The sequence below is a fragment of the Eriocheir sinensis genome, chromosome 26, assembly GCF_024679095.1.
Source record: "Eriocheir sinensis breed Jianghai 21 chromosome 26, ASM2467909v1, whole genome shotgun sequence".
Taxonomy (NCBI): domain Eukaryota; kingdom Metazoa; phylum Arthropoda; class Malacostraca; order Decapoda; family Varunidae; genus Eriocheir; species Eriocheir sinensis.
In genome coordinates this window covers 5,748,798-5,764,992 of record NC_066534.1, presented here as the reverse complement: position 1 = coordinate 5,764,992, position 16,195 = coordinate 5,748,798, and the positions used below count along the sequence as shown (strand labels likewise).

The following is a 16,195-nucleotide window of genomic DNA, read 5'->3' as shown; positions in this document are numbered from 1 at the left end:
GGAATTGGCAACTCTTTTAAAAGCCTATGCAAAGAAGATTGACCTCATGCCTCATAATATCTATCTTTTGATTTCACTGACCTTCATCACATAAGAAAACAGTTACTAGTATGACTAATCAGGCCTATATCAAATTAAAACTCAATTTTCATTGTGTTGATTCAATGAGTTTTTCAAAATAGCCTAAGATTCCTTCCTGCAATTGAGGCGCGTAGTGCTAAAGTGCTCTAATCCGCCCGACCTTAGCTTTGAGTAATTAGCGGTCAAAGTTAATTACTGATTACTACCGAATAAAGTGGTGCAATGTATTACTATTATACATCAAATTAAATGTTTAGACTAGATCTTTCATACCAATGTTTTTTTTTTTTTTTTTTTTTTTTAGGTTACGGTCAAATTTATTATTTACTCCCTCCTCCCGCACTTTTTTTTCACAGAAAGTCATGGTTTTAGGTTCATTTTTAAAGAGTGTATGGAATAAAAAGTGTTCTGTAAAAAAATTATGTTGCTGTGCCTAATTCCTGATTTTACTTCAGCAAATCATTCCTCTGCTAGAGGTTGCTTCCACATGAGATACGCTGTGTCGCCCCACACCCTCAGTTGCTACATGGACACAACGCTGATCAGACACAGGACCTGCTGGTCTGTTGTTTTTCCTGTTATCCGAGGTAGGTGCAGGCAATTCACTACCCCGTCATCTGAGATAGGAGCGGGCAATTCTCCATCCCGTTATCCGAGATAGGAGCAGGCAATTCACCATCCCGTTATCCATGATAGGAGCGGGCAATTCTCCATCCCATTATCCGTGATAGGAGTGGGCAATTCTCCATCCCGTTATCCGAGATAAGAACGGGCAATTCTCCATCCCGTTATCCGTGATAGGAGCGGGCAATTCACCATCCCATTTTCCATGATAAGAGCGGGCAACTCACCATCCTGTTATCCGTGATAGGAGCGGGTGGTCTAATGATTGAAAGTTTACTGGAGAGCTTAGTTTATTCCCGTTGATCCTTTGGGAGCGGGTAAAGTGCCCCGTTGGAAAGGCTGCTGGCCACCTGTTGGTTTACTTCACACACGCTAGCTGGGGCTGCCGCCATGTCTTCATCGGATGATTGCCGCCTCTCTGGCCAGAGTGCGGGCAAGAAACACTCCTCCTCTCGAGTTATGGACACTCATCGGCGCCTTCCTTATGGTGGGGCAAGTTCCATGGCACGGAGCTCTTCTGCCCATCGTGAGAGGGCGAGTCCAGTACAAGGGGCAGTCCACGACCCCGTGCGGCACAGCTTGGCCCAGGTTCCTCCTCCCTCTCAAGCCTCCCTCCACGCATGTTACTTTAGCCACACTTTTGAATGCTACTGCGGACCTGAGGGGCGACATGTACAAGGTTCAACAAGATTGACAGCCTGTGAGTGCTAGTGCTGTACTGGGGCCAGAGTCAGCCCCCTCTTGTTCTGGGGTTGACACTACTGCTGGTGCTCAGCTGCCTCTGTCCAGTAATACTGAGTTCTCTGGTTTTAGATCTCCCGCATTTGAGGTTAGTAGCGAGGAGGGGGAGATTCCGGAAGATGTTCACTAGGGCAGTGTTTTGCTTCAAGCTGCTAAGAACTTTGGGCCCACAGATGACAGCTCAGGGGAAATTGACAAGCAGGTGGCCGCGATGGTGAACCATTTGTTTGACAATGGCATGCGTGAGGAGGACTATAAGTGTAGTGCGGCGACTATGCCTGATGAACGAACCTCCCATAACCCACTTAGCCAGTGGGGTACCTCTTTGGCCGACTCGGTAAGGAGTGGCTCTCCCGTCACGCTGGTTGCGGGTTCAATCCCAGGCCGCCGGCGAATACCCTGATCTTGATTAATTTCAATTTCCTCTATTTTTCGACACGTCCTCTGCATGTATCGAACACACAAGAAATTAATCAAGATCAGGGTATTTGCCGGCTGCCTGGGATTGAACCCACAACCGCATGACGGGAGAGCCACTCCTTACCAAGTCGGCCAAAGAGGTACCCCACTGGCTAAGTGGGTTATGGGAGGCTCGTTCATCAGGCATAGCCGCCGCACTACATAAGGACATTGTTAAAGCTGCTACGATCGTCGTCAAGTCTCTCACTACACTCAACATAGTTGCTCATGATGAGGAGAACTCGGTGATGGCACATGAGGTGGCTATGCTCAATGGTGCTTTGGCATTGCTCGGGAATGCCAACTTCCGTAACAACTTGACCAGACGACACATCATCAACCAAGCAATAAATAAAAAATATTCCCATTTGTGTTCAAATAAGGTTCCCATGACTGGGCTGTTATTTGGGGACGATATTTCTCAAGCTGCCAAGCAGATCGAAGAGGCTGAGAAGCTGAAGAACAAGTTCTCCACCAAGAAGCCATTTCATTTTTGGACTTCTGGCCCTGGGAAGTTTGGTGGGGGTAAACCACGAGGCTTCTTTGGCAAGGCACCTTCCCGTGGCTTCTCGTCCAGGTTCCAGCCCTACGGCCAACACAAAGTGTGCACCAAGGGGGACCAAAGGTGCTCCTACCCACATCCAGCATTGACATAAAAAAACTTGAGAGGCCGGGGACACAGCAATCCCTGGCGATACTTCAGGTGAGCCAACAGTTTGAAGCACGTCAACTTCATAAATTTATACGTGAGTGGCGTATGATCACAAGTGATCCTTTCATTTTGGTTATTGTGGAGCACTGCCATCTTGACTTTGACGAGGATAATACTGACCATTTATTTGATGAAGATATTGAATATGTGTTTAGTGAGGAAGAGAAAGGGATCATTTGTCAAGAAGTTGAAAAATTGTTAAGTCTCAAAGTGATCAAGGTGACTCATATACAGGATCATCAAATTACTTCCCCCATATTCTTGAGGAAGAAAAAGAATGGGGAGTTTAGGATGGTGATTGATTTAGAGAAGCTGAACAGCCACATTGCTTGCAAACATTTTAAAATGGAAAATTTTGAGCAAGCTTTCAGACTAATTAATCAGGGGGATTTTATGGCTTCAATTGACCTTAGGCATGCATAATTGCATATTACTCAGTGAAAATTGCAGAGGAACAGCAGAAATATCCATGTTTCCGATGGTCAGGAAAGATCTATCAACTCACTTGTCATGCTAAGGGTGTTTCGGAAGGCCCTCGACTCTTCACCAAACTTATGAAACCAGTTTTCTCGACACTGAGAATGATGAGACACACCATTATTAGTTTTACTGATGATACACTTGTGTGGAGCAATTTGGTGGCTGGAAGTCATGAGTGCATGCATGATACAGTAAGGATGTTGCAGAGAGTAGGTTTCTGCATCAATGTGGAGGAGTCAGTCCTGGTTCCTACTAAGCGCATTGAGTATCTTAGAAATATCATTGATTCCGAGACCATGACCGTCACGCTACCAGAACGTAGGAAAGCGAAAATTTGCAGCACTGCTCCCTTTTGGTGACAGAGGAGAGGGAAAAAATCAGGGAAGTTGCGAGAGTGATTGGCCTTCTGGTGGTCGCAATCCCAGCAGTTGAGATGGTAAAAATACACTACATAAAGTTGGAGAGGGCAAAGATCAAAGCCTTGGAAAGGGAGAAAGGAAAATTTAACAGATGGATGGCTATCACTGACAGACAGATTTCCATTGGTGGATCAATGAACTGGCAGCTCAGGACATAAAAATCCGGAAATTGAGCTATATACTGATGCGTCAAACCTAGATTGGGGCGGTTGCCTAAATGACCAAACTACTAATGGTAGATGGTCACCTGTAGAGGTGCTTTTGCACATTAATGCTCGGGAACTCAAAGCTATTGGTACACACTGAAGTCTTTTGCAAAAACTACTCAGGGGGCAGCACATCAAGGCGTTTTGTGATAACACTACAGTGATAAAATATGTGGATGACATGGGTGGTACTAAGTCCCTCGTTTGTAATGACATCTGCATTGATCTTTGGGATTGGTGTGTTAGCACGGATGCTTGGATTACAGCTTCCCACATACCTGGCAACGTGCAACATTTTGGCAGACACAGCGTCCCGTCGATTTAATGACAGACACGAGTGGCAGCTCAACGGGGAAATTTTTAGGGAGTTGAGCCTTATGTTTGGAACTCCCTGCATCGACTTGTTTGCCTCTTGCTTAAACAAGCAACTGGACTGTTTTTGTTCCTGGAAACCGGACCCAGAAGCTGCACATGTTGATGCATTTGCACTAAATTGGGCTCAGTTTGGCCTGGTTTACCTCTTTTCTCCATTCTCTCTTATCCCTAGGTGTCTCCAGAAGTTGCGGGAGGAGAGAGCACATGGGTGGTTGGTCGTTCCACTCTGGGCGTTGCAGCCTTGGATGGGCACTCTCCTCTGGATGCTGGTAGAGCACCCTCGGGTCATCAAGGCACGGAAAAATGTCCTCTTGCATCCATTATCTGCGGAGGAACACCCGATCTTGAGACACACCAACTTGATGGCTTGTCGGCTGTCCGGAAACAGCTCCAAGAATGTGGCATATCTGCAGCGGGTATGGACATCATCATGGCTTCATGGAAACCAGGAACTGAAAGACAATACCGTCTTCACATCAACAGATGGTCACAATTTTGTTGTGGAAGGAACATCAATCCCCTTAATCCCTCTGTGGACGACATCTTAAATTTTCTGTCTGATACTTTTCACAGAGATGTTGGCTACGAATGTGTCAACATGGCGAGGGGAGCTCTCTCTGCACTAGGCATAGTGGTGGAAGGCTACCGGGTAGGAATCCACCCTCTCGTTGACAGGTTCTTGCGAGGGGTTTTCAATCAAAGACCATCTACTCCCAGGTATTCAGAGACCTGGTACGTTAAACCCGTGTTGCAGAGAATTCAGACCATGGACCCGTTGCACTGCCTTTCCTTGAAGGACCTGATGCTCAAATTGGTGATGCTGATGGCACTGACACAAGCAACCAGGGTCCAAACCTTACACTTACTGATGCTAAGGAACATTGCCATTGGCGAGGATTCTATTTCCGTTTGGTTAGGGGGTAACATCAAGCAATGCAGACCCAAGTTTAATCTTCAAGCCCTTAAGTTTCATGCTTATACTCATGATGCCAGGTTGTGTCTTTGTGACTATGAAGGAGTACATTGTGAGGACTGCCAAACTCAGAAAGGAATTTGGAAATGATGATGGAAGGCTACTCATCAGCTTCATCGAGCCTCATAAGAATGTTTCTAAGGACACGGTGGCAAGATGGCTCAAGACAATGCTGGGCATATGCGGGATTGACACCACGAAGTTCGTTCACTGCTGGCAGTGTTCGCCCAGCCTCAACATCTAAGGCCAAGGCCTTGGCTGTGCTGATTACCACCATCATGGCCGAGGCTGGATGGACACAAGAAGCCACTTTTGCTAGGCTTTATGATAAGGATTTTATCCAAGACACTGATCCATTTCAAGAGGTGGTTCTTGGTTTGGTATAATTTCTGTTTGTATGTATGTTATGTACATACATGTGGAAGGAATGTTTTGTTTCCATAATGAAGAACGGGCTCTCTTTAATGGTGATTTTCTTTACAACCTTAACATGGTGTGACATTTGACAGGACTGGATTTATACAACACCCACATGGCTTTAAAATCTCATGTGGAAGCAACCTCTAGCAGAGGAATGATTTGCTGAAGTAAAATTACTGAAGTACATGAGACTTACTGTAGGTCAGTTGAAATGTGCTTTGGATTTTGCGAGGCAAATCACCTCTACTAGAAGGGAGCTTTCACATGCCCTCCGCTCCCTCCCTTCATAAAGTGGCGGGCCTTGGGTTTCACAATGCAACCTTTACGACAGGAATAGCTGGGACACACAGGTTCATGTGGGTGCTTGTACTCTTTAAAGTCTGACGGTGTGGGGCGATGCAGCATATCTCATGTGAAAGCTCCCTTCTTGCAGAGGTGATTTGCCTCGCAAAATCCGAAGCACATTTCAACTGACAAGTCTCATGTACTTCAGTAATTTTATACGAACTTTTTAAATCGAAAAATATTATATTCTTATCATTGTTGAGACTGAAAAAAAATATTACATTATTAACATCCACACTTATCTTGGACATCAGCGAAATGAAAGTAAGTCGGTGAGAGCAAAAACAGATAAAAATATTAGTGTATCAATCCATTAGACACTTTCATTCCCAGTCTAAAGTTAGTCTGCACCATGTGTTGGACCAAAACAAGCCACTTTAGACCTTAGTACACCCTGCAGGATGTTCGCTTTTGCCTTTTCCGACATCACTACAAGATAACTAAACCTCAGGACAAGTTCCCGCCTGTAACTCCAAACCGCCATTTTTGAGAGTTAGACCACTTTCGCACGACACACCTCAATTCTATTACAATAAAATAACCTACTGCACTGAGACATTAAAAATTTCCTCAAACCAGAGCATGGAATATATTATGTTAATACTAAAGTTACAGTGAAACTGAGAGGACATCATACACAATGTGAAGACAGTCCAAGGATTCCCTCCACAACACATGGTTTGAACATCAAAAAACAAGAAAACAAGAAATAACAAAGTATTGATGTAAATATTAGTTTTAATAAACTTATTCCCTAAAATTCCCTGAGGCAATTGAATAAGGGGATGTCCTTATTTTCCCACTACAGAAAAGTATTTCTTATGGGATGGAACTCATAAAATACAGACAGCTGAGGATGATGACTTGATCCTCCCTCAACAAATATATTTTCTTAAAATTCTCATCATAATACTAACATGACCCTTGCTAACTCCCAACCCTGCCTTTTCAGGAAATCTGATCAATGATGATGATCTAAATCTTCCAGTATACTGTAAATTTCTTCTAAAATATTGGTGTGTTCTTTTTTATGTTCTTTGATTGTTTTCACTATCTCATTTTCTTGTGTAGTCTTTATCATGTGATGACTTTTGATGAATGACAGGAAAGGATTTTTTAATGAACTCATTTTAGAGTTGCAATCAGTTTTTTGATGGGGGAGAAAGGAGCTCTGATTTGGATGGTAACTTTGCATATCAGGAACATCATCCTTTGTCACAACACAATCATGAGCAAGATTTTCATGAGACACTTTCCTTGGTCTTCCTCTTTTCTTTTTTGAAGGGTCATAATTGTGTGCTTCAGGATCAAACTTTATTCTTTTTGTTGGAGAGGCAACATCTTCATCATGCAACTCACTCCTCTCAAAAACTTTCCCATCAACGTCATCATTAAGAGTTTGAGAAAAAAATGTAAAACGAGTTTTTCTTCCAGAGCGAGTTTGAATAATCTTTGTTTCAAGAGTGAGTTCTTCATTTAGAAGCACAGAATTTAAGTGCTTGTCCCCCAAGTTCAACTTGTCTTGCTTTGAAGAATCATTTGGTATTGAAGTTTTTCCATGAGATGACAAATGCTCTTGACTCACTTTTTTGTCATCTCTTTGTTTGAAGTGCTTTACTGGAGGGGTTTCTTCATTTACAAGAACACTTTCCATATGTGGTGTAAGTTCATTTGGCAGAAATAATGATAATTTTAAATCTGAGTCACACAAAATAGTAGACAACATGTTATTATGTTGTCTTATACTATTTATGGGTAACCCAGATTGAACTTTCCCAAAGACCTTACCATATACATCACTGGTACCAGGAGGGAGTGTCTGGATAGAGAAAGTTGGAAACTCTTCTGCCGTGGCCATCCCCTGGTGGGAGCTCCTAGGAGCAGGCGTCGATGAAATGGTACCATTTTTGCACATGGCACTGCTACACCTACTCGTACTTCTACTGGAACCGGAAATCTCTAAATTATTTTCTACATTTTCTGCTGATGAAAGTTGTGATTTAAAAGAATTACTCACATCATCATAATCATGATTCACAGAATTTTCATAAATAGAATCTAACATTTTAACATTCTGAAAACTTTTTTTACTCATCTCTAGTATACTTGAAATATCTATACTATTTTCTGGCTTTGCATATATTCCTTTGCAAATATTGTTCAAGTTATGATCTTGACCTGCTTTGCATAAGTGGCATAAGGCAAAAGTTAGATATTCAGCAACCTCATCAAGCTCCTGACATGAGTGTTCTTCAGAAATCCATCCAACGTTAGCATTGCTGACCAAGTCTTCCTCAACTTCCAAACAGCTCCCTGTAGTCAATGAAGTTTCAGCTTCCATTCTTGTTCCTGGCAAGATGAAATATAAAGTAGAATGCAAGTGAATGATACTGATGTTAAAAGTCCTTAAAATTTCCTTGGTTAAAAAATGGTAAAGACATTCCTCATAATAAATCATTTATAAATAGAAAAACTTTCTTTGCAAAAACAATAACTTGCTCTTTTTCAAAATCATCAGAACTGAGAAAAAAAATGCAATACTTTACCATATTTGCCAAGATATGATATTTTTTTCTGAAAAAGCATAAAAAATTGCTGTGTCTTAGGCACATGTAATATGAATCAGAGACCAAGAACCTGAGGTCAGTGGCATCGCGAGGGTTGCTGGCGCCCAGGGACAAAGTCAGTAATGGTGCCCCCCACCCCCCCAGGCAATAAGGAAAAAAGTGAAGCGAGGGTTTTTAACTGACAGTTGTGTGGGTTACTTTGGCACCCCCTATATACTGCGCCCGGGGAAATATGTCCCCCCCCAGCCGCCCCCCTCACGATGCCACTGCCTAAGGTGTGAGGTGCTTTGCAGGGGGTTGAACTAGCAGCAGTGGTACACCAAGAACACTAATTATGCTTGGTTGTTGTTTTCAGTAAATTCCCACTTAACATCCTTGGCAGTTCTTGGCAATGGCTTTCTTGGTTAAAAAATGTATAACAAAACCAATTCTATCCTAGAGTAATTTATATAAACAAAAGCTAAGTTCTGGCTACCCTCGGCTAATTTATATAAACAAGAGCCAAGTTCTGGCAGTATCTTTCTGGTCTCAAAGACTTTTCACTTCTCAAAAGGCAAAGTTGTAGGCATGCGCTATAGTTGTGAATGGCATCAGGGCTCATCTCCATCTCATTGGCCCATTAGCCTGCGGTGGGTAAGAACCCATTACCCCAGGACACAGAACCATGACTGGGACACATGACAGGTAGGTACCCTTTTAAAGACTAGTCCAAAATGAAGGATGAAAAGCTGGGTGAGTTGCAAGCAGAATGCCAAGGCCAGGATTTGAACCCAGGCCAGTGGATTTGTAACTAGGTACACTAACCACTGCACCATGGAGACAAACAAGACTTAAAACACAGAATCTGAAACTGGTGCCTCTGGCATTTTGCTTCAGCTAAATGGGATAACCATGGAATGATTATACAGTATCTACACCCTCGATATAACGGACTTGCTTATTGTGAATTTCGGACATAACAGACAAGGTCAGAGGGTCAGAAATCCACGGGGACCGACCAAGAATAGTTTTTGAACCAACCACACTCGGTAACTACAAATGCGTCTGCTAACAACCTCGCCCTCCTCCCTTTATCTGCTGTCCCATCCTTCAGTTACTGTAGTAGTCTTTTTCAGTCCACCTGATGAAATATTTTCCTCCTTGTGGTTCCCATTAAAATGAAGAACATATTTACACCACAAGAAAGCCTTATGCAGCAATCCAGGATGTAAATGTAATGGAAAATAGCCAAGTGTTTGTGAATGTAGGTACTGACACAGCTTAAGGGAGTCAAGGGGGGTTAGGTAAGTTAGGTTAGGATATGTTAGGTTTGGTTAGTTAAATTTATTCAGTATGCAGTGTGGGGTGGTGGAAATACACAGCGCAGGACTGGACATGGCGGCAGCGGTCCACTACGCTGGTGATTCGAGAAGCACCTTACAGAAATAAGTCGCTCTGCTGTCCACCATGCATGCACATTGGGGGAATACACAGCAGGAAAAACATTAATTTACCTGTTGTTTTTTTCTAGTTTGTTCACTGGTGATCTTTGTGAGTGGTGAGTGAAATATAGAAACAGTAAGCAAGTTGGACCTCTCTCTGAGAGGTATTTTGTGGCTGCGGCGGCAGGCGATGGCAGGTGTACAATAGGCATTGAAAAGTCAATCATTTAATGATTTGTGACAGAAAGTCAGCAAATTATTTCCTAACACACCAAAAACTACCAAGAAAACAGTTTTGTCTGCCAGTGTGAGACTGGTGCACTTGTAAAATTTTACCCATACTGGTAATAATACGTCCCCCTCACGGGGCCCCACTGCCAACCTGGCAGCCTCAGTGCCTCACAGTCTGTCACCAAGTGTGCCGTGCGGCTATACAGACAACATGCAGACAACATGCACTATAAAAAAAACTATACACCTACGTTTATTAGGTTCGTCATCATCATCATCTCATCGACGCCTGCTCCTAGGAGCTCCCACCAGGGGATGGCCACGGCAAAAGAGTTTCCATCTCTCTCTATCCAGACACTCCCTCCTTGCCTGCTCAAAGTTTCTCAAGGATCTTTCACCCCTCTCCCTTACATACTCCTGCACCCTATCTCTCCATTTCACTGCAGGTCATCCTCTAACATTCCCTCCCTCTATCTCAATCACATACACCCTCCTGGTCATCTTACTCTCCTCCATTCACTCCATGTGGCCAAACCACTTTAAAGTCTGTCGCTTCACTTCTTCCACCACTCCACACTTCTTCCCTTCACCCACAGGACACATTCCAAAACGCTCAGATGCACTTTCATTACTCACTCCATCCATTCTACTCACACCACATGCACTCTTCAAATAAATTATTTCCACTGCCTGCACTCTAAACCTCTGACTTTCATTCCAGGCCCATGTTTTGCTTGCATATGTGAGGGTTGGTACTATTATTGTATTTCTCAAATCCCTCTTTATCTCCATGCTCACACTTCTGCCATTCATGATACATCCCAAAGACCCTACCACCTTTCTTCCTTGTAATGTCCTTTCTCTTGTCCCTCCTTCTGTACCACCATGCTTACACATAACTGATCCAAGGTACTTAAACTCATTAACCCGTGGGCTTCAGCTATGGGAAAGCCGAGAAGTGGCCGAGAAACGGCAAAATTACACGGCATTTTGAGACTAAGAAAAGAGCATGGAACGTACATCAGAGTACTCCTCTCATAACCATAAAGCTGTTAAAAATATTTACTTTTACTCAAACTCCATTCTTTTTGGGTGGTGTTTGTTACAAAATAAACAGTCTTGTGACGCGTGGCATCTAGCCGAGAGTCGCTTGTTGTCTACCTTTGAGAATTTGGCAAGTGATTACTGTGTGGATAGCTAATTCAGTCTACCATGACCTTACAGCACCACCTATGACAAAAAAGTCCACCTCAAGATCACTCACCCACCACTATGACCCAGGGCATGTATGGTGGGTTGCTCTATGCCACCACCGCCTACAATTAGCTCGAATTATGGGTTTTATGGTGAGCCCTTTTTAGGGTCCACCGTACCACAGCCACGACTCGTGAAAGCCAAAAGGGTCTGCCGACGTTCTCAGGTTAACCTCCTCCATTTCTTCATCATTCAAATTTATTTTGCATTCTTTTTCACATTCAATTCCCACTCTATATGGGCACACAAAATCCACAACCTCACTTCTACTCGGCTCACAAACCATCCCTTTACTTTTGTTGACATTTACTTTCAGCTTTCTCCTTTTACATACACTATCAAAAATGCTGACCAAATTTTCTAAGTCACTTTCATTTTCTGCAATGAGCACCGTGTCATCAGCAAATAAGATTGAATTCAGCACCCTCTTCTTTCCCTCAGCATACATTTTTACTCCTACTTCCCCAACTTTGCCTTTCATTTCTCTTGTAACACCATCCATATAAATATTGAACAACCATGGTGACATGACACACCCCTGCCTCGAGCCCACTTTTATCTCAAAATGTTCACTTGTTTCTCCACTAATTTTGACACATGCAGATGCATCCTCATAGAAAGACTTTATTGCATTAAGCAGTTTTCCTCCCACACCATATATCTTTAAAACATCCCACAATGCCAGCCAATCGACTCTGTCATAAGCTTTTTCTAAATCCATGAAGGCAGTATATAGTTTTTTCCTTTTCCTAATATTTTTTTTCTACTACCATCCAAAAGGCAAATATCTGATCCACACATCCCCTTCCCTTCCTGAAGCCTCCTTGTTCTTCACTGATTTTCTCTTCTGTAAGTCTTTGTACCCTCTCTATTATGACTTTTCCATATACAATAGAGCCCCACTTAGCGCGAGATCAATTAGCGCGAACCGCAATTAGCGCGAGCCACCATCTACCAAGAAAAAAATTAAATAGCGCGAAAGCCTCAGTTAGCGTGAGCAGCCACCACGACTGAATTTTGAAAATTGCGCCAACCCGCCATGATGCGCAGCACAAGCAGCGAGAGCCCTTACTTTAGCAGGCGACGCCATGTTGATATAGGGCAAGTGCTTTGTTTACGTTGTGGATGTGGATACGGGCAACTGATCTTGGCCGTGTGTGACTCACACCCGGAAAATTTGGATTTGCCAGTTGTCCAAGCTGCCGCCAATGCGGTGTGAAGAAGAGGGCTCAGTGTGACACCAGGTTATGGTGAACAGACAACTCGCTCCCGGATGGGCGCACGGGCGTTGCCAGTAGCCACAACTGTTAGAAGAAAATGGGCAGTGTTGTCGGGACCCAGAAAACGAACAAACAAGAGGAATGGCCATAACAGTACAGCACAAACATCTGACAGGACAAACACTAACAAGTAGGGTGACAGATATACAACAGTGTAAACATCTCAAAGGACAAACACTAACAAAGAGGGGAAACAACGAGGGTAAAGGAAAACAGATACCCAGACTCAGATACAGAAAACAGATACCCAGTAGGCGTGGTCAGAAAGTGAGGAATACCATTCAAAAAGACTCTGAACCTGTGACGTCAGTTTTGACGACATGTTATAAGCGAATAACTTAACAGAAAAGTCACTGTGGGAGTGTCTTCAGAGTGAATCACGAATAGCAGGAGAAGTAAACAATACAACATAATGAGCGAGCCATTATGGAAGTATTGGCCACTGGTTATGTAGAAAATTCAGGTGTGTCAAGGATGTAAGTCCGCCTCAAGCAAAGAAAAAATGTGACCTAGAAATCAGTAGTAAGACCAGACCGAGCCTTGCACTCGCTTCAAGCAGACCTGCTACTCACTCAGCTGAGAATGGTTGTTGTGATCTTAATCGTGAATAGAAATTCAAGAATCTAAGAGAAACCGACTGTATTGTCCTGGAGATTATAATGTAGATGTGTAGTAGGATTGTGAGTGGGACAGGATTGTGATTATTTTATTGCAATGTAAAGCAAAGGTAGAAACCACTGCATGTGGTATAATTTGCTGCTTCCGTGAAATTGAAGTAGATTATACTATAGGAATGTGTTATTAAGATTTGTGAGGAGAGTACTTAATTATTGTGATGTAAGCAGAGAGAAACAAACCACTGCTTGTGGAATGACGAGTGTTATTATTATTGGCAACAACTGAGCACATATTGTAGTACAGGTAACTCAATTTACGCGAGTTTGGTTTACGCGTTTTTTAAATAACGCAGGGTCCAAAATCCAAATAAATGTTTAATTTGCACATTTTTTCCACTTATGCGCGATATTTTATGGTGTGGGCACCAGATGTCTCACGCAACTGGACTCACACGGCGCCGCAGCCACACAGCTGAGCTGTTCTTCCAGCGCACCACTTGAACAACAATACAGTACCCACGCTGCCACGCTACTCAACAATAGGGGTGGGCAGGTCCTGGTACCAGTACCAGTACTAACAGTACCAGACTGATCAGTACCGGTACCAGTACTAGCCAGTCACTCATGGTGTCCCTCATTTCTTCCTCACACGAGTGAGGCTGAGACTGAGTGCCTGAGTGGATATCTCAGTGATATGGATATTCTCTCTCTCTCTCTCTCTCTCTCTCTCTCTCTCTCTCTCTCTCTCTCTCTCTCCACTGAATGAAGTGAATACAGGTAACTCTCGATTTACGCGAGTTTGGTTTACGCGTTACACGTTAAATAACGCAGGGTCCAAAATCCAAATAAATGTTTAATTTGCACATTTTTTCCACTTATGCGCGATATTTTATGGAGTGGCCATTTTGTGTTCCAAGCCAAGGATATTTATTTGTTGTGAACAGGAAGATTTTTTTTTTTTCATTGTGAAAATACAAAAAAAAATTTTTTGTCGATATTTATACTCTTATGACAAAAAATTATAGGGGATGTTTGAGGAAAATTTAATTTTCAACCACTCAAGTTAAAAAAAAAACGATTAAATGTAATTTACCATATATCATAAGTCTCAATTCAAGGTAAAATTGAAATGGTTCAATGGTCAATAAACAATATTCTTTTTATTGATTATCTTTCTTTAATGCCTTATCCATACAAAGAGAATCATTAATACAAAAAAATATTAATAAGTGCATTGTTTGTTTTGATCATTACCAATGGCAGCAATCGCTGCTATAGAATTTCCACTTAAAATTGGCCGATGAGGTAGTGGCGGCTGCAGGGTTAGCCTAGCACCGCACCTTACCACACACTCTCAACACCTCTCGCTTCCTCTGCAGCGGCCACTACTCCATAGGCCAGTTTCACGTGGAAAAGTATAGCGTCGATCGGCGCCATTGGTAATGATCGAAACAAACAAAACGACTGTGAAAGTGGCCCTGAGTCTTGGTCTTTGTTCAGGAGGTAGCTAACGTAAAAAAATAGCCTAGTGTTGATGATCTAAGTATGAAATCTCTTCACCGAGGATATTTCATACCCCGAAGTTTTTTCATACAACACCGGGTGCCTGGGCCATGCATGCGCAGTAGGGAGGAGACGTTTTTTTTTCTGAGAGGCAGAAAAAAGTAGCGATTATCGCTAGTTTGGTTACAAAAGTAACGAAGATACCGATATATATTTCAATAAGTAGCGGATGGCCTATAACATGATTTTGTTATCAGCGATAAAGTATCGCGATAACTTATCGCGATAACGCCCAGCTATGGTGGTGGGTTTCTTTGTCTTAACTGTCCATTTTACTCTTGTTTATCATCTCCATTCTTTCTCTCTGCCTCTCAACTTCGATTGATGGCCCATGACTCTTCTCAGGAACAGGAGGAAAGTAAAAGGAGAGAGAAAGGCGTTCAGCAGTTGAACAAAGCGTCAATGCTCCCTCCTCTTAAACCTTCTGAGGAGACACTGGGTGTGCCTCATTCACCATTCAGAGCTGCTTGAAATTGACATATGGTTGTCCACATTGCGAAATACTACCATAACATAAAAAAAACATAAAATAATGCTTCAAAATCCTTCAGAGTCATGAGCAACAACAAAACACGTAGTGTGGCGCGCAGTGGGGCTTTTTAAATAAGTGTAAACAAAGCCAAAATAAAGATAGAAGGTACTGAGATATCAATGTGCTGTTTTCACAGAAAACTGTGAACATTCCAAAGGTAACAAAACTGTTATAACCCAAAGTTCGATGTCGGAGTCGACAATATTAATTTTTCTGCGTCACCTCCCCTTAAATCGCTCCAGCAACAGGGTGTGATTTGCCCTTTATGATCACCCTATAATGCTCCACTTAGCCCAGTGCCAAAAAAAGATGGAGGACTACGACTTTGTCTGAACCTCCGAGCACTTAAGACACTATGGGGCAACCGCTATCCATTCCCTAATGTAACCACTATACTCAACCAATTGGGAGAAACTAAGTTTTTTTCATGCCTAAACATGAAGCAGGATTACCATTAAATCCCCTTAGATGAAAGTAGCAGAGAGAAGACAGCATTTTCTTCTCCAGCAGGATATTGGAAATTTACTTCCCTCCCCTTTGGCTTAAAACAGCCCTCGTCCTGCTTCCAGAGATTAATAAACACTGTCTTTTCTGGACTGTTAGGTAACAGGGTTCAGGTGTACCTAGATGACCTAATTATCCTGGGTGACACATTCTCTAACCATGTAAATAACTTGGAACAAGTTCTGGAGCACTGAAAGGAAGCCAGACAGACTATTAAGTTGGAGAAATGCAATTCCCTACGGGAACGTTACTCATCCCAAAACGTAACTTCTCCTAAATCTGAATTCTTCTGCAAGGTGAACACCTATCTCAAACACTTTGGGGTGTTTTCTGCAGGTGTTTTGGTAGAGCAGTGTTGCCACTCACGCCATGGAGGGGGAAATTTAAAAAT

At 42.8% G+C, this 16,195-nt stretch overlaps 1 protein-coding gene across 4 annotated transcripts in view; it reads right to left on the bottom strand.

Moving 5' to 3' along the window:
- Positions 1–3,220: 3,220 nt before the first annotated feature.
- Positions 3,221–16,195, bottom strand: part of LOC127003719 (uncharacterized) — a 58,560-nt gene continuing 45,585 nt past the window's right edge. For 3 of the 4 annotated variants that reach the window (XM_050870663.1, XM_050870664.1, XM_050870666.1), the window contains one exon: positions 3,221–8,184. In XM_050870663.1, coding sequence (XP_050726620.1) covers positions 6,797–8,184 — 1,388 coding nt within the window. In that variant the 3' untranslated portion in view covers positions 3,221–6,796. The remainder of the gene's footprint in view (positions 8,185–16,195) is intronic. The other variant, XM_050870665.1, reaches the window with a different exon arrangement.